The sequence below is a fragment of the Rhinoderma darwinii genome, chromosome 2 (assembly GCF_050947455.1).
Source record: "Rhinoderma darwinii isolate aRhiDar2 chromosome 2, aRhiDar2.hap1, whole genome shotgun sequence".
NCBI lineage: Eukaryota > Metazoa > Chordata > Amphibia > Anura > Rhinodermatidae > Rhinoderma > Rhinoderma darwinii.
Genome location: NC_134688.1, coordinates 204822448 through 204848367, shown reverse-complemented (window position 1 = coordinate 204848367; position 25920 = coordinate 204822448). Strand labels below are relative to the sequence as shown.

The window sequence follows — 25920 nt, the reverse complement described above, 5'->3', positions numbered from 1 at the left end:
CTTCCAGCCTCAAATTCTGTAGTTTGACCAAAAAATCTGTGGTGTCCTGTATATGTGATTGAACATCAGTAGCAAAACATCTAAGGGTTCTACCCAAAAATATGGCAATGTTAGAGAAAATAGACTCTGTGCCGGAGACTATTGGTCGTCCTGGTGGGTTATGTAGTGTCTTATGGATTTTTGGTAGTATATATAGAACTGGAGTAATCGGATATTCAACCAGCAAAAATCTTTCAATAAAAATTACATTTGATGTATTATACTGTTTACTATATATGTCAGTGGTGTATACATTGGATCGTATTACTGTGTCCGTTTTCGTCCGTATGGGCAGGTGGAGTAAGGATTAAGCAGGATGGTATATTGCCCCTTGCATTCCCTTTAAGACTGAGGTTTGTTTGAACCTTTTTATAAATGTAGAGTGGCAACTATATCCTCATTTTCTATAGCAACCTTTAATTTTGAACAGCCTTATCCATGTTACTAATCGAATAGCCTTTAAACAGATGCCCTATACAGGATTGAGTGGGTGGGTTTATAGGCACCTATTCACATTATAGATGTGGATGAGGTGCTTTTTTTCACGCTCCGTGCATTTTTTGACTTTTCCCCTCCTAATTGAGCGGTAAGTCTATGATGCGTTCCTGTGGGTGTCTGGTTGCTTGTACATATGTCTATGGATTGTAGTGCCTTGCTACATAATATAGTTACATTTATATGGGGGTAAAATATGGGTTATAAGGTGCGTAGTCTGGTCCTATTCTTTTGGCCTTTTCCAGATTGTATTCCAGATAAAGGTCACCTTGGAGCGATAATGACAGACGGTGTCAGTTTGCCCTTATATAATATGGCGTTCTCGGCACAGTATCTACGTTGGCGCATGCGCGGACATGCGCAGTTGAACGATTCACCTCTGACATATTTGGTCTCCTGGGCATGCGCAATAGCGCACAGGGGACACTGTGAGTAGTGCGGTTGTTTTGAACTTTAGCAGCCGATATCATCATGGTGAGTGTCTCCATTTGTTCTCAGTTTGCCCTTATATAATATGGCGTTCTTGGCACAGTATCTACGTTGGCGCATGCGCGGACATGCGCAGTTGAACGATTCACCTCTAACATATTTGGTCTCCTGGGCATGCGCAATAGCGCACAGGGGACGCCGTGAGTAGCGCGGTTGTTTTGAACTTTAGCAGCCGATATCATCATGGTGAGTGTCTCCATTTGTTCTCTTAATGTATTCACAGGTGCTAGCAATACCTAATTGTGCACAATCATGGTTATGCACTGACTGTGAGTACGTTTTATGGATTGTAATTTATGAAGATATATACATTATGACATGACATGTTTTTTTCTATAGCACTTTGTTAACACTATGTTTTAACTATATGCCATATTCACTGTGTATGGGTAATTATTTTCTGATGCAAACCCCTCCCTCTTGATTGAGGCTTTCCTATATATGCACTGTTGTAACATCTGCTCACTAGCTTGAGAAAGGCTCTATGGTAGAGCTGAAACGTTGCTGTTTTGACTGATGGAATAAAGCACATTTTTCTATTTTTCTACTTCTCTGGAGTGCTGCCTGATTCTTGGAATATACATTTTGGGTGACTTTGGTCGTGTCCCTGGCGGGCTTGCACCCTCATCTTTATGAACTGACTGTGCGGTTAACATCTCTGGAGTGCTGCCTGATTCTTGGAATATAGATAGATAGATAGATAGATAGATAGATAGATAGATAGATAGATAGATAGATAGATAGATAGATAGATAGATAGATAGATAGATAGATACACTAAGTGAGTGTGTATATATATATATACCTACAGAAGAACTCTTGACTTCTTATGAAGCTTATTCCACACAGTTTTGCCTAGAAGCCCACCTCCTGCATTGGCAAATCAGGTTATGTGTGCCAGGTTAAAAATGAGTCTTCACCCAAATATTGAAGTTTACATGTGTCTGCACAGTATTTCACATGTTAAAGCAGCAGCTGCTGCTCCACAGCAGTACTCTTCTTATTTTAACTGGGAACAAAAAGTTGCAGCCATAGGCACTTTTGGAGAACATGCTGTCCTATCTATGGGCAGCATGTTATAGAGCAGGAGGAGCTGAGCAGATTGATAGCAAAAGATTCAGTGTATAACTTTTATTCATTAAAATCCCTGCTCCTTCTGAGTTTAGGAGTCCAGTGGGCGGTCCTACTCAGCGATTGGCAGTTACCTCTGTATGTACTTCAATACCAGGAAGGCTGTCAATCATAAAGTGATACCTCCCAATGGATTGGTAAGCCCAGATTTTTCAGGGATTTCTAATTAACAAAATACAAGTTGAATGAACTTTATTGTTTTCTCACAGAACTATATATTTCAATCTTTTCTGCTCCGCCTGCTACATAACATACCATTCAGCATGTCAGGCTCCCAATAAGACTTTCTGTTTCTCAGTCAGAGACTGCATACATTTGAGAACACACTCTTTGTTCTCTCTTTTGTTATCCTCCCATGTCTGTTCATTTTGTATATGTTACTCCGATATTCAAATAGTACCGATTTGGTTTACAGTATGAGACTACATGGTTTACTACACAAAGGGAAGCGACATTACATCTCACAAGCAACCTGGAAGCTAGCAATGCAAACACTTTCACTTGGCATTTCTATTCACTTCAATAGAGGGCACACACTGGCTATGTAACACTTATAATTTTAAAATACAAAAGAACCCTAATAATGCAACCAGAGGCACATCTCTACAAGAAATGTAGAGGAAACAATGGAAATATGCTTTAAACAGAGGAGGACCACAACAATACAGCTTTGACTGTAGAAGTATAAGGGCTATATTAACTACAATATTGCAGTTCTTAATTCCATAGAGATTTTACACTGCAATTTTCTTCTCATAATAATGAATTTGCTAGAATGTTATATAAATAGTAACATTATATTCTAAGGCTACATTCACACGACTGAAAAACGGCCATGTGACAGTCGTTCTTTTAACTGCCGTCACACTGCCATTTTCAGAACAATGAAGTTCTATGGGTGTATTCACACGGCCTCTTTTTTTAACAGCCCGTGAATACTGGCCGTCAAAAAATAGGACATGTCCTATTTTTGTCCTTTTTCACAGCCAGACGCCTCCCATAGGACTCAATGGATCAGTTTTTAACGGACGTTTTTCAGGAATCAATCCTTGTAACGGCCGGCAAAAACTGATTCTGGCCAAGGACTCCCCGGACACAGCGCTACTATGAGCGCTGAGCCCGGGCAAACCTTTGACATTACTGCCCATATATGGACAGTGAAGTCAGAGCTTTCAATAATGGAGTCCCTGGCCAGAGCATCGCAAGATCTCTGGCCAGGGACTTCTGTCTTGGGAAAGCCCTTGATGTCACTGTCCATATACACTGTCACTGTCCAGTTACATCAGGGGCTCCCTCTTACCCCCTGTAGATAGCACCCACCCCCTGTAAATAGCACCCCCTGTAGATAGCACCCCTGTAGATAATGCCACTGTATCTCCCTGTATCTCCCTGTATCTCCTAGAGGGAGCCCCTGACATCTCTATTCATATATGGACAATGGCATCAGGAGCTCCCTCTAAGAGCGGAATCCCATGACAGAGCATCGGCAACACTCTGGCCTGGGGATTCCGCTCCTGGAGAATCCCCTGGCGTCACTATCCACATATGGACAGTGATGTCAGGGACTACTCCTGTAGTGGAATGTGGCGCTACCTATAGTGGCGCTACAGTGGCACTATCTACAGAGGGGTGCCATCTACAGGGAGGACGACGACTGGTGGTGGTGCTATCTACAGGGGGTAGTGCTATCTAAGAGGGTTGGTGCTGTCTACAGGGCGTGGGTGCTATCTACAGTGGGGTTGGTGCTAACTACAGGGAGTGCTATCTACCGGGGTGTTGGTGCTATCTGCAGGGGGGTTGATGCTCTCTACAAGGGGTAGTTCTATCTTCAGGTCCTATCTACAGGAGGGGTTGGTGCTATCTACAGGGGATGGTGCTGTCTACAGGGGGTGTGGCACTATTTACATGGGCATTGTTGCACTATATGGGGGGTGTCGCACTATCTACATGGGATATTATCACTATCTACAGTGGGCACTGTGGCACTATGTGGGCACTGGCACTTTATATGTGGGTACTATGGCACTTTAGGTGGGCACTGTGGTACTATGTGGGCATTGTGGCACTATCAATAGTGGCCACTGGCACTCTATATGTGGGCACTATGGCACTATGTCACTTTATATGTGGGCACTGTGGTACTATGTGGGCACTTTGGCACAATCTATAGTGACCACTGTGGCACTATCTTGGCACTAGCAACTTTATATGTTGGCACTATATCACTTTATAAGTGGGCACCATGGCACTATCTACAGTGGGCACTGTGGCTCTATGTGGGCACTGTGGTATTATGTGGGCAATGGCCCTATGTGGCCATTATTTACAGTGCACACTGTGGCACTATCTACAGGGACATTCCGAAACGATCTACATGGGCACTGTGGTGTTTTCAGGGGGTTGGGACAAAAAAAACCTGATAAATTAAATCCATCCTATTTTTTAACGCCATAAAAAAACGGATGGAAAACGGATGACAAACAGCCATTAAAAACAGACAGACGGACTGGAAATGGATGAAAATTTGGAGACACTGAAGCAAAATGGCCATGAAAAACTGACAGTTGATTAGTTTTTAATGGCCATTTTTATTTTTGCCCTAATTTGCATATTATGTTTATAAGGCATCTTAATTATATTTTGTTTCTTTTTTCGTTAGATGGGCAAAAGAGGAAAAAATCTTTAAGAAAGAAACTGGATTCGCTGGGAAAGGAGAAAAACAAAGATAAAGGTATTAAACACAATGCCGCATATTCAAGTTGTCATCTACTGCTTCGAATATTTAAAGGAGCTTCATGCCCTTATATGAAATCTGATATTTTATATGTGGAGATTCATATCACCATATGGATCTTTGGCAGATGCAGGGCTAAAAAGCCAAAAATGTAATCTCCATACTCTAGGTGGCCAAGGATAGTAAAACAAATCCCCAAAAATTCTTCAAGTATATAAATGCAAAAAAGCCAAGGTCTGAACATGTAGGACCCCTAGATAGTGGTAATGGGGAGTTGGTCACAGGAGATCAAGAGAAGGCAGAGTTACTAAATGGGTTCTTCAGCTCTGTATATACAACAGAAGAAAGAGCAGCTGATGTAGCCGCTGCCAGTGAATTGGATGAATGTAGAGATGGTCCAAGCTAAATGAAACAAAATAAATGTGCACAAGGCCCTGGGACCAGATGGGTTACACCCTAGAGTTCTTAAAGAGCTTAGTTCAGTTATTTCTGTCCCCCTCTTCATAATATTTAGAGATTCTCTTGTGACTGGGGTATATTGCCAAGGGACTGGCGCAGGGCAAATGTGGTGCCTATTTTCAAAAAGGGCTCTAGGGCTTCCCTGGGTAATTATAGTCCAGTAAGCTTAACATCCATCGTGGGGAAAATGTTTGAGGGGCTATTGAGGGACTATATACAGAATTATGTGACAAAAAATAGTATTATGTGTCAGCCAGCACGGTTTTATTAAGGACAGAAGCTGTCAAACCAACTTGATTAGTTTTTATGAAGAGGTGAGCAGAAGCCTAGACAGAGGGGCCGCTGTGGATATAGTGTTTTTGGACTTTGCAAAGGCATTTGACACTGTCCCTCATAGATGTCTAATGGGTAAATTAAGGACTATAGGTTTAGAAAGTATAGTTTGTAATTGGATTGAGAATTGGCTCAAGGACCGTATCCAGAGGGTTGTGGTCAATGAATCCTACTCTGAATGGTCCCCAGTTATAAGTGGTGTACCCCAGGGTTCAGTGCTGGGACCACTATTATTCAACTTATTTATTAATGATATAGAGGATGGGATTAATAGCACTATTTCTATTTTTGCAGATGACACCAAGCTATGTAATATAGTTCAGTCTATGGAAGATGTTCGTGAATTGCAAGCGGATTTAAACAAACTAAGTGTTTGGGCATCCACTTGGCAAATGAGGTTTAATGTAGATAAATGTAAAGTTATGCACCTGGGTACGAACAACCTGCATGCATCATATGTCCTAGGGAGAGCTACACTGGGGGAGTTACTTGTTGAGAAGGATCTGGATGTACTTGTAAATCATAAACTAAATAACAGCATGCAATGTCAATCAGCTGCTTCAAAGGCCAGCAGGATATTGTCGTGTATTACAAGAGGCATGGACTCACGGGACAGGGATGTAATATTACCACTTTACAAAGCATTAGTGAGGCCTCATCTAGAATATGCAGTTCAGTTCTGGGCTCCAGTTCATAGAAAGGATGCCCTGGAGTTGGAAAAAATACAGAGAAGAGCAACGAAGCTAATAAGGGGCATGGAGAATCCAAGTTATGAGGAAAGATTAAAAGAACTAAACCTATTTAGCCTTGAAAAAAGACGACTAATGGGGGACATGATTAACTTATATAAATATATTAATGGCACATACAAAAAATAGGGTGAAAATCTGTTCCATGTAAAACCCCCTCAGAAAACAAGGGGGCACTCCCTCCGTCTGGAGAAAAAAAGGTTCAACCTGCAGAGGCGACAAGCCTTCATTACTGTGAGAACGGTGAATTTATGGAATAGTCTACCGCAGGAGCTGGTCGCAGCAGGGACAGTAGATGGCTTTAAAAAAGGCTTAGATCATTTCCTGGAACAAAAAAATATTAGCTCCTGTGTGTAGACATTTTTTACTTCCCTTTTCCCGTCCCTTGGTTGAACTTGATGGACATGTGTCTTTTTTCAACCGTACGAACTATGTAACTGTGTAGTACTGTCATCAATCTTAGTGCGCCAGCATCACAAAGAACATACTTCTGTATAAAGCTATGTTATCTTCCTTGACATATTCTCTATAAAGGGAATGTTTAATCAAAAAATTACCTATTGTTTAAATCCAGTTTTTATTTTAACCCCTTAATGACCAGGCCTTTTTGTGCGTTAATGACTAAGCACTATTTTTAGTTTTTCACTGTCACATTTCTAAGAGTCAGAATTTTTTATTTTTTTGTCGACATGGCCGTAAGAGGGCTTGTTTTTTGCGGGAAGAGTCCTATATTTTAATGACAATATTTTTAGGTACACATAGTATATTGATAAACTTTTATTAACTTTTCTTGGGAGGGAATTAAAAAGAAACCTCTATTCCTGCATTGTTTTTTGCATTTTCAATTTACGCTGTTCACTATAGTTTTTGTTCGTGTTTTACTACGTTTGCGCAAAAACCTTTTCTTTAAAAAAAATTTGATTTTGCAACGTTGCATTTCAAGAGCCGTAACTTTTTTGATTTTCCATTGATGTGGCCTTATGTAGGCTTGTTTTTTGCGGGACAAGGTGAGGTTTTCATTGGTACTATTTTACCCCACTGTAGATAGCACCCATCCCCCTGTAAAGAGCACCCCACTGGAGATAGCACCCCTGTAGATAATGCCACTGTATCTCCCTGTAGGAGCGAAATCCATGGCCAGACCCCTCTCTGTCTGGGGATTCCGCTCCTAGAGGGAGCCCTTGACATTTCTATTCATATATGGACAGTGGCATTAGGGGCTCCAGCTAAGAATGGAATCCCATGCCAGCGTAATCATTTTTGTTTTTTTTATAAACTTTATTTATCTGTTTTTAATTATTTTTTTTATGTCCCACTAGGGGACTTCACAATGCGATCTTCTGATCGCAGATATAATGCTTTGGTATACTTAGTATACCAAAGCATTATTGCCTGTCAGTGTAAAACTGACAGGCAATCTATTAGGCCATGCCTCTGGCCCCACCGATCAAATACTGATAACCTATTTGCGAATAGGTCACCAGTATGAAAAACCACCTCGTACCCGGAAAACCCCTTTTAACTCAGATTAATAAATTCTGACCCCAGACCAGACTCTAGAATATATACAGACCCCAGACCTTTTAAACTTTTACAGTCCCCAAACCAGACCCCCCTAAACAAATAAAGACCTTAGAACTAGCACCCTAAATAAATACAGACCCCCTAAATACAGACCTCGGACCAGATTCCTAAATACAGACCCCAGATCTGACCCACTAAGCTAATATAAACTTTGAGGCTCTGTCACCAGATTATAAATGCTCTATCTCCTACATAATCTGATTGGCGCTGTAATGTAGAAAACAGCAGTGGTTTTTATTTAGAAAAAGTATCATTTTTGAGCAAGATATGAGCTAGTTTAGATTTATGCTAATGAGTTTCTCAATGGACAACTGGGCGTGTTTTTACTTTTTACCAACTGGGTGTTGTACAGAGGAGTGTATGAGGCTGACCAATCAGTGGCCAATCAGTGTCCTACACTGTTCCAGCCCAGCATGATCCACAGCACAGTGTGATTGTGCAGTGAAAGAAGTAAACACGCCCAGATGTTACAAACACAATACACGCCCAGTTGGAAATAAGAGAAAACACGCCCAGTTGTCCATTAGAAAGGCTCATTTGCATAAATATAAAATTGCTCATAACTTAGCCAAAAATGATCGTTTTTAAAAACAAAACAAAAACGTTACTGTTATCTACATTGCAGCGCCGATCACATGCAATAGGAGATAGGGATTTGGTAATCTGGTGACAGAGCCTCTTTAGACCCCTAAATACAGACCCCAGACCCCCTAAACTAATACAGACCCTGGTCCCCTATTTACAGACCCCTAAATATAGACACCTAAACTAAAACAGACCCCAGTCCAGACCCACTAAATACAGACCCCAGACCAGACGCCCTAAATACAGATCCCAGACCGCTTAAACTAATAGACACCAGACCCCCTAGACACAGACCCCAGACCCCCTAAATACAGACTCCAGATCCTCTAAATACAGACCTTTTAAACTAATACAGACCCCAGACCCCCTAAAAACAGACCCCTTAAAATAATCCATGCCTCTTATACTTACATAGCAGCTCACAGTCTTCTCCATTGAGTCTTGCTGCTGTACTAGGACCTGTGGCCATATGACCTGCAGGTCTCTCAACAGTAACAAGAACTGCAAACATAAAGTCATCTGACCTCATGTATGCAGGTCCTTTTGCAGTACTAAACAATGTAGTTTTGTCGCGTTTTTTTGCCGTGATTCACAGGAAAAAAACGCAACAAAACTGCAATGTACTTTGAAAAAGCCCATATGATGATCGGCCACAGTGTCCCGTTCCTGAAACCCCAGGGGGTCAAAACACATTTCCCCTCCAGGATGTAGTACAGTATTACAGTATTACTTGGCGCCTATTTAAAAAAAAGAAACACTCTTTCTTTGCAGATCTCCACTCTGGCTAATAGAGTGTGGTCCAGAGTGAAGGACCCCCTCCTTCTATTTATATGACATGAGGTTGAAAGTGAAAACTGTTATAGTTGTGTGTGTGTGTATATGTGTATATATATATATATATATATATATATATATATATATATATATATACACACACAGAATAGCTTCATACTAAAATAATAACCATAACAATATAGAAAATGAGCAATGTAATGTAAACATTTAGCTTATAATGTATATGCTTCATCTTTCGTCATTCATTAGTTGTATTCCATTATGTAAGCTTTAATGCTTTTTATCACATCCCAAACTAAAGCACGACATGTAACTGGGATACAGATTTCTCACTGAATGTATTTCCCCGAAAATTCAGACAGATTTTTCTTATTAAATTTTATGTATCTATGGGCATAACAGCGGGTTGGTAATTTGACACATTTTCTACCGTAGGGTGTATAAAAAGCATACTTTTGTGCAGTGTTTTCATCTTAAATCTCAGATATCTAGACACTGGTATATTAAATAGGCTGGTTTATTATATAATTTACCAAGTGCCAAAGTTTGATATAACTAGGGCCAGATATCTTCAGTAATGGAAAGACCAGTGCACACTCCTCCAAACCCCATTTCCCCCATTACTGGTAATGAACTGAGATGGTATCAGTTGGTATCAGTTGTGTCCGTGCAGGTTGTGTGGATGAGAAAACTGCTATAGGTAAAAGATGTAACAAATACTGTATTTGGGTCAGTATATGAAAAGTATAGATTGGATTTAGATTGTGAGCCCCACTGGGGTCATTAAGTGATGACAACTTCTGTACAGCATTGTGGAATATGTTGGCACTATATAAATAAATAACATATTCACACACAAAGGGTGTTAGATGTAAATTAACTGTTGTTGGTACATGCATCTATTTTTAAGTCTTTGGCAGGGCTAATCTACCAGTGGAGAAGGGGAAAATCTAAATAGGTTTGGCCCCCTACTTCACTACCAGCCATCAAATCATTGAACCATGGCTAGAACTAGTCATGAATAAGAGCACAGATCGTGCTCGAAACGCGTAGGCTGCTTTAACCACCTTGTTACTATATTCTGTTCCTGTGTCCGTCTTTTATTGTCCACGATTCAATAAAGTGGAAACCGAGTTTTTAAAGCAATTTAAAAAATTGCCTTTCAAAGGTTTACATAGCCTTTAACCAACTAAGCAATTAAGAATAATGTGATGGGAGAAGGGATGGGGAAAAAATATCATGTTTTATTGTGGCCCTTATAATTTGGGCTTTTTGCCTATGATACTCTGCCAACTTGCTTCCTTGCCTTACCAAACCTTATAATTTGCTGATATTTTCTATGGGTATCTTTAAACATTACATTTCAATTTCAAAGAGCGTTTTTATTCGATACAATAGTCATTCTGAAGTACATCAATTATTTTACAAATTCTGTTTAAAACTTACACTTTCCACAGGCAAACAACTATTCTTTAGAGCTTTTTTTTTTTTTCTGCTCCAGTATATATAAATATATATTTTTAAACTTTTTTTTAATAACCCTTTATTTCAGCATTTTATGATTCTCCGTTCAGTGTTCTGCAACACTGCACAGAACTGTTTAAGGGAGTTATCAGAAAGCCTTTGTAGATATGGCATGATTCATAATAAATGTTTTTAGTTTTTTTTTAACTTATCTTTGCTGTTTTCATTGCTTCTATAAACAGAATGATAAAGAAAAAAAGTTACACGCATTGCACCTTTATTTTGCAGTTATATAAAAATATAAAATAACATAATGTTATGTCAGTGGCGGGTGCTGTTCCAGTTGGTGGTCCCCACTGGGTCCCCTAACTCCCTCGCTGGCAGCCTGATTCCTCTTCTCTGATTCCTCTTCATCTCCCTCCTGCCTCTCCAGCACTTTATACAAGGGGCGTCTGTGTGGCACTATATACAATTGAGAAGCGAACTGTGGGGGGGGGCTGTGTGACACTATACAAGGGAGGGGGGCTGTGTGGCACTATATACAAGGGGGGTGGCTGTGTGGCACTATATACAAGGGGGGCTGTATGACACTATATACAAGGGAGAGGGGGGCTGTGTGGCACTATATACAAGGGAGGGGGGCTGTGTGACACCATCTACAAGGGGGGGGGCTGTATGGCACCATCTACAAGGGGTGTGTGTGTGTGGCACTATCTACAAGAGGGGGGCTGTGTGGTGTCATCTACAAGAGGGGGGTTGTGTATGGCGCTATCTTTAAGGGGCTGCTGTGTGGCATTATCTACAAGAGGGGGGATGTGTGGCACTATATACAAGGGAGGGGGCTGTGTGGCACTATATACAAGGGAGTGGGGCTGTGTGGTACCATCTACAAGGGAGGGCTGTGTGGCACTATCTACAAGGGGGGCTGTGTGTGGCACTATCTACAAGGGGGGCTGTGTGTGGTTCTATCTACAAGAGGGGGCTGTGCATCTTTATCTACAAGATAGGGGCTGTGTGTGGCACTATTTACATGGAGGCTGTGTTTGGCGCTATCCACAAAGGGGCTTTTTTGTGGCGCTATCTACAAGGGGGGCTGTGTGGCGTTATCTACAAGAGGGGGGCTGTGTGTGGAGCTAACTACAAGGTGGCTGTGTGTGGCGCTATCTACAAGGGGCTAAAAGAAAAGAAATAAAAAACACAGAGTGCACATAGAGCATCAAATGGCAAAAAGGAGAGGTGGACAAGAAGTGATCAGTTCTGCTGACCTGATCAAGTTGTGCTTGGAGCAGAACATCCAATAGTGCATATATCCAAATGATGCTGCAGCCTGGGTTCCGATCTGGATCGCGATCGTCCAGATGCAATAGCAGAAGAAATAGCAGAAAAAAGGATATCACCCTGGCGCTGCTAGGAGTTCTTTAAGGAGTTTTTAGGTTGTTTAAAGAGTCAAGGATCCTCCAACTCTTATTTCCATATGCTTTATTTGTATAAGATACGATTCGTTTTGAGGCCGGATCCTCAGGTAAAGTACAAATGGTAAAAGGAGCCCCTTGCAAGGGGTTATATACATACAGAATTATAAAAGAAGTGGAAAAACCTGCCATAATGGGACTGAATTCGATTGGTGAGTGTGATTGGCTGTTTCGATTGGCGGTGCCGAGGACAGGGGGAGGAGTCAGATGCTTTAAATAACTTAGAGTCCCAGAATGAAGCATGCCGCTGACATCTATGCGAGCATGCTTCCGTGGAGTACAGCAGAATACCTGCTGCTGAACTAAATATCGCTGGCATCCCGGCCAGAGTGACCAAGCTACAGACCCCTGATGATGAGTATTGAAACGCGTAGGGTCGGTTGTGAATAGGAATTTTTTAGCATTGGGAACACTAGCATTGTTTGTATACCTTAACACTAGGAGCTTCCGGTGCGGTTATCACGGACTCTAGTGTGAATTAGGGTCAAGACTATTGTTATGCCCATTTTTCAAATGCTGATTCCGTATTGATATTCTTGTTGAACACTGAGCTATAGGAGGTTCACAATTGAATTAGAACTCAGTGTTTATTATTTAATACTTTTTTATACACACGGTGGGGCTTTTTCACAGTGGTGATTGTACCCCTGTTTTTAGAGAGTTATAAATAAATGTTATATTTTACTCATATATTACACCAGTGAATCCCATAATGGGACTGAGACATGATGCCTTGTCATAAGGTTAAAGGTTAATGGAATCACTTAGATTGTTCAAGTCTGTTGCAACAGCGTAAGAAATCAGACGATAAATGCTCTCTGTAAACAGGGCAGCGATCAGCAGATGCTCGATCATCTGCTGGTCGTATTGTTTTAAAAGCTAAAATCGTTGTCGGCAGCACATCTCCCTGTGTAAAGGGTGGTGGTAGTCTATATTTTACATGTGTAAATGAGTGTCACTTTGAATAGGTTTACGATAGTTTCCAGCTATTCCTTCACTAGTATGTCACAGTCTGATCTTCCTTATTTTATCAGAGTTTTCCATTTAGGTGTCTATTATATTTTTCATGCATATTGGGTAATTCCTAGTGCGCCTTCTTTTATGTCTATGTCAAGAAAAGTTATACCGCAGAGTGTTGGTAATAATGTTTGACTTTTACTTTAAGCTGCTAATCCAGATCATTGAATATTTCTTCTTGTCCTGGCCAGTGACCTGGGTTTATTAAGAAAATTGTATTCCTCTTTTTCATCGATCTGTTTAAGACTAATACTCTTTGTATCCATAAACTGGTGATACGCATTAAACGTGGCTCATTTCAAATGAAGGGGGGGGGGGGTCATTCTCAACAGTCATTAACCCTTGTAACTACATGTTGACCACGCTGATTATTGCAGTAGAGGAGAGACAAAGCATCTAGTGCGCGGTTTTCCTCCAGGTTCTTCAATTTCCTCTTACACACCATGCTCACTTGCCGTAGCGTGTATGCATTTGAGATGGGGAAATTAAATTGAAAGCCCCAATGGAGATAGGGACTGATGTCAATGATGGTAAACTGTGTACAGTTTTGCATAATATGTTGGCACTATATCAACAACAAGAAATAGATAAAGCTATCAGTCTATACCCCCATAATTAAATCCTTCCACTACACTGACTTCTTAATATCTGCTCTTTTAATCTTATTTTGTTGGTTTCTTGGCATCTATGTTCCTATAATTACTGTTAACACTACAGAATATTCTCTATTGTGCAGTATCATGAGTGTATTAAAGACAATAATATTGGGAAAGGACTTGCTTCAATCGCAGAGTAATAAATTATTAAATATTTTAGTCTGTTCACCGCTAATGGTTTAATATTTTTTAGAGGGCTAGTTGGAAAGCTTTTAAAATGCCACAATATTATAGCAAATGGCAGAAGAAACTGTTACATTTAATCACTGTAAATGATATCCAGCAAAATAATGATTATTTCTTCCTTTTATTCTAGAATTCTTACCACAGGCATTTGGAATGCCATTATCACAAGTTATCGCCAATGATAGGGCACACAAGCTAAAACAAGATTCTCAAAAAGATGAGCAGAAGGAGGTCTCTGACTTTGTTACATCTATCCTGCCTTTTGGATCTAGAAGACAGAATAAAGAACTCTCCAGTAGTAATTCATCTCTTAGCTCCACTTCGGAAACACCAAATGAATCCACATCTCCCAATACCCCAGAGGCAGCACCTCGGGCGCGGAGGAGGGTAAGTTATTGGTTTCTAAATAAATCATATGTCTGGTTATGAGACTGACAATAGGTATTTTTACAGTTTTTTGGCCTAATCTAAATTGAGTTTGGTAAATGCTAAATTTTACGTTGCGTTTCGTATGCCACTGCTTCTACATTTTCCTCAGTAAAACATTTAATATCAGTAAATGCTACAAATTACAGGCCTGCAGAATGTAACAAAATGTAATTTCATAATATTTTAGAAAATGATTTTTATCTGTGAAATAACATTCTTAATTCTCAGCCTGTCAAAGTCATGTTGGTTATTGGTTTTGGGATGCACATTTATTTTTGTACCATGCTAAAAAAATAGCTTTAAAAAAACACCGTCATGTGCGCTGTACAGGAAATAAAAGAAAACCAATGCCACCTTACTTAAGACCTCATGCACACGAACGTGCTTTTGCGGCCGCAATTCCCCGAAAATCCCCGGGAGAATTGCGGCCCCATTCATTCCTATGGGGCCATGCACACGACCATGATTTTCACGGTCCGTGCATGGCCCGAGAGCCCGCACCGCAGAAAGAACGGGCAAGTCTTATTACGGCCGTGTTGTGCGGTCCGAGCTCATTGAAAATATTGGCCGCGGCCATGTGCACGGCCCGCGATTTGCGGGCGGCTCGCGGCTGTTGCTCCGTGGCCCGCTGACCCGAAAATCACGGCCAAAGCACATGGCTATGGTCGTGTGCATGAGGCCTAATTCCTTTTTGTATAACAAGTTTTACCAACAAACATTCCTCAAGGTCTCATAATAAAGAGCCTGATTTTCTCTATTTACTTTTCCCTCTGCTCCTACCAAATATAATATCTCCAGGAATCTAGCACATAATCCGGACATAAATACATTGGGGGAATTTATCAACCTTTCTATGCTAGTTTTCTGGCGTAGAAAAGTCGCAAAAGGTCATAAGACACAATTTGCATTGGCAATTTTGGGAAATGGGAGCATGGCTTAACAAAAGGGAAGGAGCCACCGCGGTCTGACAAATTCATTATAATTTATGCCAGAAAACTGGCATAAATTATGGCGGATTTCTACACCAGCTCCTAGCTGACTTGGACTTTACTCTGAGGGGCATAGCAAAGCAGAGGGCCATACTGGACCCCATACCTCCCCCCCTTTCCCGACCAGACTACACTGCCTTTCCATATCAGACAAAAAAACGTAAAAACGTGTGTGCTCACCTCACCGCTCTTCTTTGCTTCTCCCCTCCAGTCTACTCAGGCTCCCACTGCGGGCCACGGTGCATACAAGGTACTGATGCCGAGCAGCATCAGGGCGTTATATGTGACATAGTACTCATGATGTTGAGTGCTGCATCGCATATAAGGCCCTGACGCTGCTCGGCGTCAGGACCTTGCGTGATCCGCGGCCTGCAGTGTGTGCCTGAGGAGACCCGGTGAGCAGAAGCGAAGAGGAGCGGTGAGGGGAGTATACTTACAAAAATCATTATGAAAACGCTGTCCATTGGAATTCACTGGGTAACTTTAAAATCTCTTCAAAATTGCTCCTGGCAAGCGATATTCTTGCGAATAATTTTTTATATCTACATGCTGGGATGAAATGTACTTTTTTCCTTCATAGATTACTGTAAAATGAAATTTGCTTGGAAATCTCTTGCAAATTGCTTGTTAAGGTTTAGATCACTCTATTGAAAAAATTCTTATTACAGAAAGTCTAAGTGAAGTAAATAACATTGATTATCTCCTTACAATAGCACCTGTCAAGGGGTGGGGTATATTAGGCAGCAAGTGAATGGTCAGTTCTTGAAGTTGATGTGTAGGTAGCAGGAAAAATGGCCAATTGTAAAGATCTGAGCGACATTTACATGGTTCAAATTGTAATGGCTAGACGACTGGGTCAGAGTATCTCCAATATGGCAGATGTTGTGGGATGTTTCCGGTATACAGTGATTAGTACCTACCAAAAGTGGTTCAAGAAAGGACAACCGGTGAACTGGCACCAGGGTTATGGGTGCCCAAGGCTCATTGATGCACATGGGGAGTGAAGGTTTGGTCCAATCCCACAGAAAAGCTTCTATAGCTCAAACTGCTGAAAAAGTTAATGCAGGCTATATTGATTTTTTTTCTATGTATTTAGACTTGGCAATAATCGTTACGTGTACCTCAGAAAAAAAAGCTAATCATTATTACATAAATGACTAATATTAAACCTTAATAATTTTTACTATGTGTAAACTTAGAAGAAACAGTAGTTAGTTTTTTCTCAGCTTGAACTACATTGTGCATAAGATAATGTACAGGATCACATATCTAAGAAGTGAAAAAACTCCTGAAAACTCAAGAATTCTGTGCAGAACCGGTTTTATTTTACATGATGCCCTGTGCTGTACAATTTGTTTGCGCCACAACCATTTGGTGTACGGTCACGCAGTAATCATTACAAATAAGCATACCATACATTGTCTAATTCTAAGCACCAACCAGTATGGTGCCAAAGTAACAGTGCCATGCGTTGGACAAATAACACTTCCTTTCAGTTGCCTAAATAACAATACTATACAGTGCCGCCACCATATATTGTATAATACCAAAGTGCTTTTTAATGTAGGATCTGTCATAAAAAAATTTTTTTTTACATTACTTCTGTTGAGCATCTGCATACATAAAAGTTGTTAGTTGCTTACACCTTTAATTACGTTTTTTAAGTTTACTCGTGGCAAGAAAAACTTGGCATTCAATGCCTATGAAATATATAATCTCCATAAACTGTCCAAGAGTTTGGATATATCTAGATGGAGTAAAAGAGTCGTAAATGAAAAGCGGAAAAGAAAAGAGGAAAATAGAGGCACAGGGGGAAGAGGGTTTATCTTTTATTCCAGAATCTGACAGCACTATATCCAAAGTAGGGCCTGTCCCCCGATAAATGAGGACATGCAGCAAGCAAATACCTTTTCACATTGTTGTTGTCAGTCTTAGAGGATGCTGATAAAGTTTTCCATGGGCTTGGTTCACATCTGCGCTAGGGTCAGTCAGGGTTCCGTACTGATGGAAAGCTCCGACGGAACGTCGGAACGGGACCCTGGCGCAGATATGAACGAAGCCTTAACCTTTGTCGAACTGTCTTCCACATTGAATCTCGCTTTCATATTATGTCTGGAAGTTACTTGGCCAGAGAAATTGTTGGTAAGGCTCTGTTCACATCTGCGTTGGTGTACCGTTCTGATGTTCTGTCGGAGGTTTCCATCAGAACGGGAACCTGAGCAGACACAAACTGACACCGATGGAAACCAGAGGTTTCCGTTTCCATCACCATTCATTTCAATGGTGACGGAGCCGGTGCCCGTGGTTTCCGTTTGTTTCTTTTGTGCACCGGATTCGTCATTTTGCCAGAAGCAATAGCGTAGTCAACTACGCTATTTCTTCCGGCAAAACGACGGATCCGGTGATGGAAACGGAAACTTCTGGTTTCCGTTGGTGTCAGTTTGTGTCTGCTCAGGGTCCCGTTCTGACAGAAACCTCAGATGGAACGTCAGAACGGGACCCCAATGCAGATGTGAACAGAGCCTAAGAAATAAGGTTGCGTCTATTCAAGAGCCTCCTATAATTGTAACCAATACCAAATTCAAGCTATGACCTCTTTTCAACATAAAATGTTCCCCAGTATATGGCATAATAGGAGAAACGTATTCCGATTATTGCATGATGTAAAATACGTAATGCTTACTAAGTCATACTAGGAGGATTGTCCCTGCATTGTTGGAAATACGATATAGAACATGATAAATTACTTATTACCACATAAGCCATAAGCCCAGGATTTGGCTGCAGACCATGTACTCATTTAGTCAAACTATGTTTTTCGGCATGACCACTTGAGTTTATCTTTATTTCACAGTTTGCATTGCATATTGAAGCAATAAAATAATAGAACTTGATGAGGTAGTGCAGTTGTCAGCTTTTAATTGTTACCATACTTGATAGAAACCAGAGAGAAATGTCAGATGTTCTGCTCATTTTTAATAACAGACTTCACAATTCCTTTCATTCTCTCACTATTTTCCCCTCTTTCTTCCGATATTTATTCATGTACATATATATATATATATATAAAACAAAAAAGAAAGCAGCACTTTGTCTACAGGGATAGGGTGCAAGCCTCAGAACCCAGCTCCCATCTTGTAATACAAAAACAGAAAAATAGTTATTATTATGAAATTATTAAAAATGTTATCACTGTTTTCCAAGTCAATTACATTTATATGTAGCCATCACCTATTTATAGTTTGTGCTGTAGGGGTTATCCAACTTATAAAAATCAGTTGCAAAGAAAAAAAGGGTCAATACTCGTCTCTTCTTGCCAGTGGCGATTCAGCACTGACTCTGGCAATCCTTTGCTTACAAGCCGCCGCAGCCAATCAGAGGCCTCAGCGGTCACGTACTGTCTTCCTAGCATCATGGATCCCATTGCTGAATAGTGATGGCAGGTGTACGGCTCGTGACCGCTAAGGTCTCTGGATTGCTTTTTTTTCAGTCTCATATGCAGAAAGAGGCCTTATCTTCAGATGAGATGTGTAAACAAGTAAACATATATTTTCATATTACATGTACATTATTAATATTAGTCTTTGCATGACACATGACAATGTAACAGAATCAGGGATATTACTGCAGATTGTAAAATATTCACATTTTACAACTTCACAGTCTGTTTATACGCAGGAACAAACATCAGTTTTTATGGTTAATTGTTTGCCTGTCATCATCCGCATCCCAAGTTTCTTGGACCTTTAAATTCCTCACAAACAAACCACAAAGTTATTCTGAGTTCCAGATCAAATAAATACATAACTTGGCCAAGAAAGCGTTGCTTGTGATTATCCCTTCTTGCTGTGGGAAACAGTGAATATTTTGGAACTTAAAATTTTATGGAGAATATTATCTTTCTTAATCAAGGCAGATGACTCGCATCAAGTCCTTCGCCTTCCTTATTTACCATTGAACTGTGTTTGGAAGGGTTTACAAATGAATTCACTCAAACAAAAATACATTGAAATATATTTTTTCCTGTTATCAGCATGGCCTAAAGCGCAATACTGATGAATACATCAAATGACTTACAAAAAATAGTCTGGTAAATAAAAGTGTGGTTTAATTATACATATATGTACATGGGCATATGTTGGGCTGGATTAATAATGTACAACCAGTACTTATAGGTATTAATGGTACATAATGATCTTGCTTCATACAAGGCCGTGTCAGAATTACAGAATTATCATTATGTGCATTATCAACACTATAGAAAAAAGTATACATTTTTAATCTAAACCTACTGTAATTTCCATATTCCACCTGTTCTTTAGTCTTTCTTAAAATGAAGAGGTAATTCTGATATGTCTTTTGACTTTTTCATAAATTGGGACATTACCTGGACCAGACCAGTAGTCCTGGATTTAATAAATAGACATTTCCTTAGCTACTTAACAGATTCATGACCTTCTGCATATTATTAAAAATTATTCTACATAGTATTACATAAAAAATTATGAAATTAAAAACACATTCATAAGAATAGTACATCTAAAATCTTTTAGCAATATTTTGTCATTTACCCGCCAATCTCTATTAATAAACTATTACTTTAGTTAATAATATGTCAGTCATCGAGGTAGATTTTTTGCTGGTTCTCGTAGCCCATAAGAAATAGGAATGACAAAGATACAAGATACAACATCAGAGTCTCTATAAGCACATGATTGTCTGATGCTTATTAAGGCCTCATGCACATTACCAAATTCATGATCTGTAAGATGTAAATTCCAAGTACGACACCTACAGAATCCTATATTAATGTAACTCCGATTTTCACACAGATATTTTTTCTCACGGAATCCTTGAGAATATGTTAGACAACACAAAATAGTGGCATGTGACGCTGCATGCCATATTACAAAGATATTCCCCCCCAGACATATCTTCTAGAAGAATACACCAGATGACAGGAGTGCAGAACGGGTCTATACTACAGACTTGTATTGTAGTCCATGTACCTCTAACCACAAGTGTAAAAAGTAATTAGGCAGAACAGTCCAGTTAGCGATATAATTCATTGCTGGTGTATGCCTTGTTTCTATTTCAAAGTGTTAATTGATTTTTTGAATCTAGAAAAAAGAATAGAGGTTTCATAGATATCGTACCATGGACTGGCCAGTGTCCCTGCTGCACACCATTCTTGATGTGCTGGAATGAGGCAGAGCAGAGTGCTCTGTATTCTAGAAGCTTAAAGAGACTCTGTCACCAGATTATCAAATCCCTATCTCCTATTGCATGTGATCGGCGCTGCAATGTAGAGAATAGTAACGTTTGTTTTTGTTTTTAAACGATCATTTTTGGCCAAGTTATGAGCAATTTTATATTTATGCAAATTAGCCTTTCTAATGGACAACTGGGCGTGTTTTCTCTTATTTCCAACTGGGCGTGTATTGTGTTTGTAACATCTGGGCGTGTTTACTTGTTTTACTAGCTGGGCGTTGTGAATAGAAGTCTATGATGCTGACATATGATGCTGACATACCCTTCTATTCACAACGCCCAGCTAGTAAAACAAGTAAACACGCCCAGATGTTACAAACACAATACACGCCCAGTTGGAAATAAGAGAAAACACGCCCAGTTGTCCATTAGAAAGGCTCATTTGCATAAATATAAAATTGCTCATAACTTGGCCAAAAATGATTGTTTTAAAAAAACAAAAACTTTACTATTATGTACATTGCAGCGCCGATCACATGCAATAGGAGATAGGGATTTGATAATCTGGTGACAGAGCCTCTTTAAAGAGGATCTGTCACTAGTTTAGTAATGCACAATCTCTTAGCTAATCTAATAGGTGCTGTCACACTGATAATGCTAGTGAAAATTGTGCCCTAAAACATTGAATATTTTAGAAGTTATGAGCTTATTTCTAAATATGCAAATGAGCCTATACATGACAAGTGGGTGTCAACACCAGCGATTCTCTTGAGGTGGAGCTACGTCACATCCTCTGACACTGTCCAAATCAGCATGAAGCTGCTTCACACAGTGTGAGAGAGTAAGACTGGAGGAAGGGGATCACTTAAAACAGCCCGGAGTGTGGACCACCTAGAACAGTAGTATTGGTGGCATATGAAAGATGAGATTCTAATCTTTCATATGGCACCAGGATCGCAGTTCAAGCTGTGAAACAACCAGAGGTATCGCCAGTTGAAAACACAATCGGGAAAGGAAGCTGTATACTATATGATCACACTGTGTTGCTGGGCAAGGAATGGGGAGAAGCTGTATAACGATTGGACAGCATCATAAAGAAAACATTAAACCGCCCAGAGTGAAAAGAAAGAGTTACCTCCCATTTGGCAAGTATAGGCAAATTAGCATATTTATAAAAATTCACATAACTTTGCAAATAATATACGTTTTTGAAAACAAATCACACTGTAGTTATCAGTATCATATCACCTATTAGATTAGTTAGGAGATAGGGCATTAATAAATTAGTGACAGTTCCTCTTTAAACAGGTATTCACATGTCTAGCATGTAAATTATACTCTCAAGTTCTGAGAATTAGGGGGTTCAGGACTCTGCTCTTGGTCAATTGTTGGTCACAGTGAGATTGTACTGAAATAAGTAGGAGATATTGAAATAGTTGAGCACATTTAAGCCAAATGCACACAATGCATATTACGTGTGGATGTGCCGCGCATATTTTTGTGCCACAAATCTGCAGAGTAATACAGTACCAGCAATGTAAATGAGATTTCAAGAAATCTCATCTACACATTGCGGTTTTTTTCTGCACGTAAATTGACCTGCCTTGCGTATTTTAAAATCCACTGCATGTCAACTTATCTTGCGTTTCCGCTTGCAAATTGTATCTGACTAGTTTTTTTAAAAAGTCTTCTATTCGCCACGGGTACCTCCCCGTATGCCTACGGCAAGGTGCCCGTGCCATTAAAAAATATAGAACATGTCCTATTTTGGGCCGTAATTACGGCACGGGCAGGCCCATATAAGTCTAATTATGGGTGACTACGTGTGTGCACCCGTAATTACGGGAGCGTTGCTAGGCGACGTCAGTGGATAGTCACTGTCCAGGGTGCTGAAAGAGTTAAACGATCGGCAGTAACTCTTTCAGCACCCTGTACAGTGACTTCCGATCACAATATAAATCAACGTGTAAAATAGAAGTTCATACTTACCCAGTACTCCCTGCTTCTTCCTTCAGTCCGGCTTCTCGGGATGAAGTTTCAGCCCATGTGACCGCTGCAGCCAATCACAGGCTGCAGCGGTCACATGGACTGCCGCGTCATCCAGGGAGGTCGGACTGGATGTCAAGAGAGGGACGCGTCACCAAGACAACGGCCTGGTAAGTATGAATTTCTTTTACTTTTTCTGCGGAAAGGGCAGTCCCTTCTCTCTATCCTGCACTGATAGAGAGAAGGGCTGCCGATTAGTGCAGTGCAATTTTGCAGCGAAAACGTGCCCGTAAATACGGGTGGAATACTAGTGACACCGTACCTGTATTAACGGGCACGGGTCCGTAAATACTGGTGCAATACGGGTCGAATACGTGTGACCAAGGACCCGTATTTACGCCAGTATTTACGGGAGGATAAAAATATGTTCGGGTTTATCAGGTGTCTCCTATAAAAGCTGCAGAGAAAGATTCAGTAGTTGGTGTGGAAAAACTAAAGCTGGCCAAACACATTAGATAAAAGTCATCCAATTTAAGCGAGATCAGATGACATTCTAATGTGTATAGGGGCCTACGAACTATCCTCTGACTGCAGATGTTAGGCGACAGAGAGATCGGGCATGTTATATTTCAACGTGCCGATTATTTGTTCCTGCAGGAGATAAGTCTAGCAGCGGCTTATTTCCCTCCCTATTGAAATAAACATGCATGCTCGACCAAGTTGACAGTGGATAAGCGTTTGAGCTTGTCAACATATTATTGATTGTCGTTATCTATTATTTTGTGTTTAAAAAGATAGATAGGCAATAGACAATACATGGATAGACAAGCGATAGATAATAGATGGACAGATATAGGTAGATAAATAGGTTACACATTCATGTTGTATTACATGACTATGTGATCTATGGAATAGGTAATCGATGAAAGAGTTCGGTAAATGGTGTTGTTGCCATAACCTAAGGATGGATTTTATGTCTTGCAGGGTGCAATGTCTGTGGACTCTATTACAGATCTTGATGACAATCAGTCTCGACTCCTGGAGGCACTACAGCTGTCTTTGCCAGCCGAAGCTCAAAGTAAGAAAGAAAAGGAAAGGGATAAAAAGCTCAGTCTGAACCCTATCTACAGACAAGTTCCCAGGCTTGTGGACAGCTGCTGTCTACATTTAGAAAAGAATGGTAAGTGTTAGACTGATGTTTCCAGGGGTTACATGGAGACTAATGGTGCAGTAGTGAAATACAGTCCATAGTCATGGATATACAGAAGAGCTGTCATTTTTTGTTACAGTCATATATTTCCAGTGACTTCCCAGTCTAGCATTATACATGTGTATTTGATCATTTTTATAGCATTGATTGTAATTCAGAACTGAAAATGATTTTTTTTTATGTGTAGACAGTTTGTAGCATGAGCGCCTGATTTGCTACACGTTGGTTCTCATGGGATAGAGATAGCTGTAAACAGTTTGCTTCGTTGAGCTACAAGCTGTGCATTCATGCCATTATATTACTAAGAATAAAATTAGCACGTAAACCCAAAATAAGCACATCATTTCTATTGACAACTCGTATGCCGTAGTTATAAAAGCAAAGCTTCTGCTTCGGGGCCATTTTAAAGATGTACTAGGGAACTATACACAGTAAAATTCCTTTAATTTGGTATGAATGAGGCCTTTAGTGTATGGTCGTAGAAACATACATCTAAATCTCACTTGTAAAGGTAGAGAACTTTCAGAAGTGAAGCCCAAAATCATCATAGGACTAATTCAATTTGTTATCCCTACTTAGTCTTCCTTTCAGCTCTTTTTAAATTCCACATTATTGTTCACGTCTGTGCTGGAAATATCAGAATTCTCAATTATCAGATATCAGTTTAAAGAAATTTCAATGTATATAGAAATTCCCTAGAATGATACTGTCATTTTAAATGCTTCTTTCGCCATGGCAGTGTTCCGATAGTAGACGAGCAGGGACACTGGTAATTTAATATTTCCTGTTCTTGCCCTACAGAGTTTTCAATGTACTGCAAACCACAAGCTGCCCTAAAAGTTTAAGTTCATTTCTGCCAATGGATCCGGAGGGCAAGCATATGGGTTTTTATCTTTCCACAGCTCCGATGACTAACAATAGCTTTGTTACAATGTTATACTAGTCAATGGTCCTTGGATATATATATATATATATATATATATATATATATATATATATATATATATATATATATATATATATATATATATGTATGTATATATATATATATATGTATATATATATATATATATATATATATATATATATATTACACATTAACCTATTCAAAATCTTAATGATCTAAATAGTTGCAAAATTCTGTACTGATTTATATCAATAATAATCTTTAAAAAAAAGCAGACCAGAATAGGACATGCTGTGAGTTTCTAGCAATACACACATGTTCCGTGAAAAAAAGAACGGATGTGAGACTAGCTCTATTGACTTGTATGGATCAGTGTGTTGTACTTAGTGATAACGGACAGCACACGGATATGAAATACGTTAATGTGAATAAGGCCTTAAAAATAGAATTACCAAATGTTCTCTTGTAGGTCTACAGACAGTGGGGATCTTTAGAGTGGGAAGTTCCAAAAAGAGAGTACGACAGGTAAGGTACTAATACTATGTATATGACTTTTATTCAGCTTTATCACTGCAATCAATAATACAATACATTTTACATAGTTCACAGTTGGGAATCTTTTTCTTTCAAGATTTTTAATTTTATCAGTCAGTTAATTAGGAAAATGTGTGAAAGTGGTATCCCGAGAATAAACATTGATGATCTATGTGTGGGGCTCTGATCACTAAAAAACCCACCAATCAGGAGAATAAAAGGGCAGCAGTGGCACTCCAGCAATGTTTTTCCAGGCACATTGGCACAACCGTAGATATGGCCGTGCCTGGTACAGCAGCTCAGCCCCATTCAAGAGAAAATTTTTGACTCTTCTTTTACTAACAAAATATCACTGCATATAAAGCATAGTGATAAGTTATAACTTCAGACACGGTTCTTAAATTACAGCAAAAATAAGATGCCCCAACAGCACAAAGCTAGTAGGTGCAATAGCATTCTCTGAATA

At 39.8% G+C, this 25920-nt stretch overlaps 1 protein-coding gene across 2 annotated transcripts in view; it reads left to right on the top strand.

Annotated features, from left to right (window-relative positions):
• ARHGAP6 (Rho GTPase activating protein 6) overlaps nt 1–25920 on the top strand; it is a 285658-nt gene that overhangs the window by 214804 nt on the left and 44934 nt on the right. For both annotated transcript variants that reach the window (XM_075852748.1, XM_075852747.1), the window contains exons 3-6: nt 4814–4885; nt 14319–14575; nt 23788–23983; nt 25390–25445. In XM_075852748.1, the coding sequence (XP_075708863.1) occupies nt 4814–4885; nt 14319–14575; nt 23788–23983; nt 25390–25445 (581 nt within the window). The remainder of the gene's footprint in view (nt 1–4813; nt 4886–14318; nt 14576–23787; nt 23984–25389; nt 25446–25920) is intronic.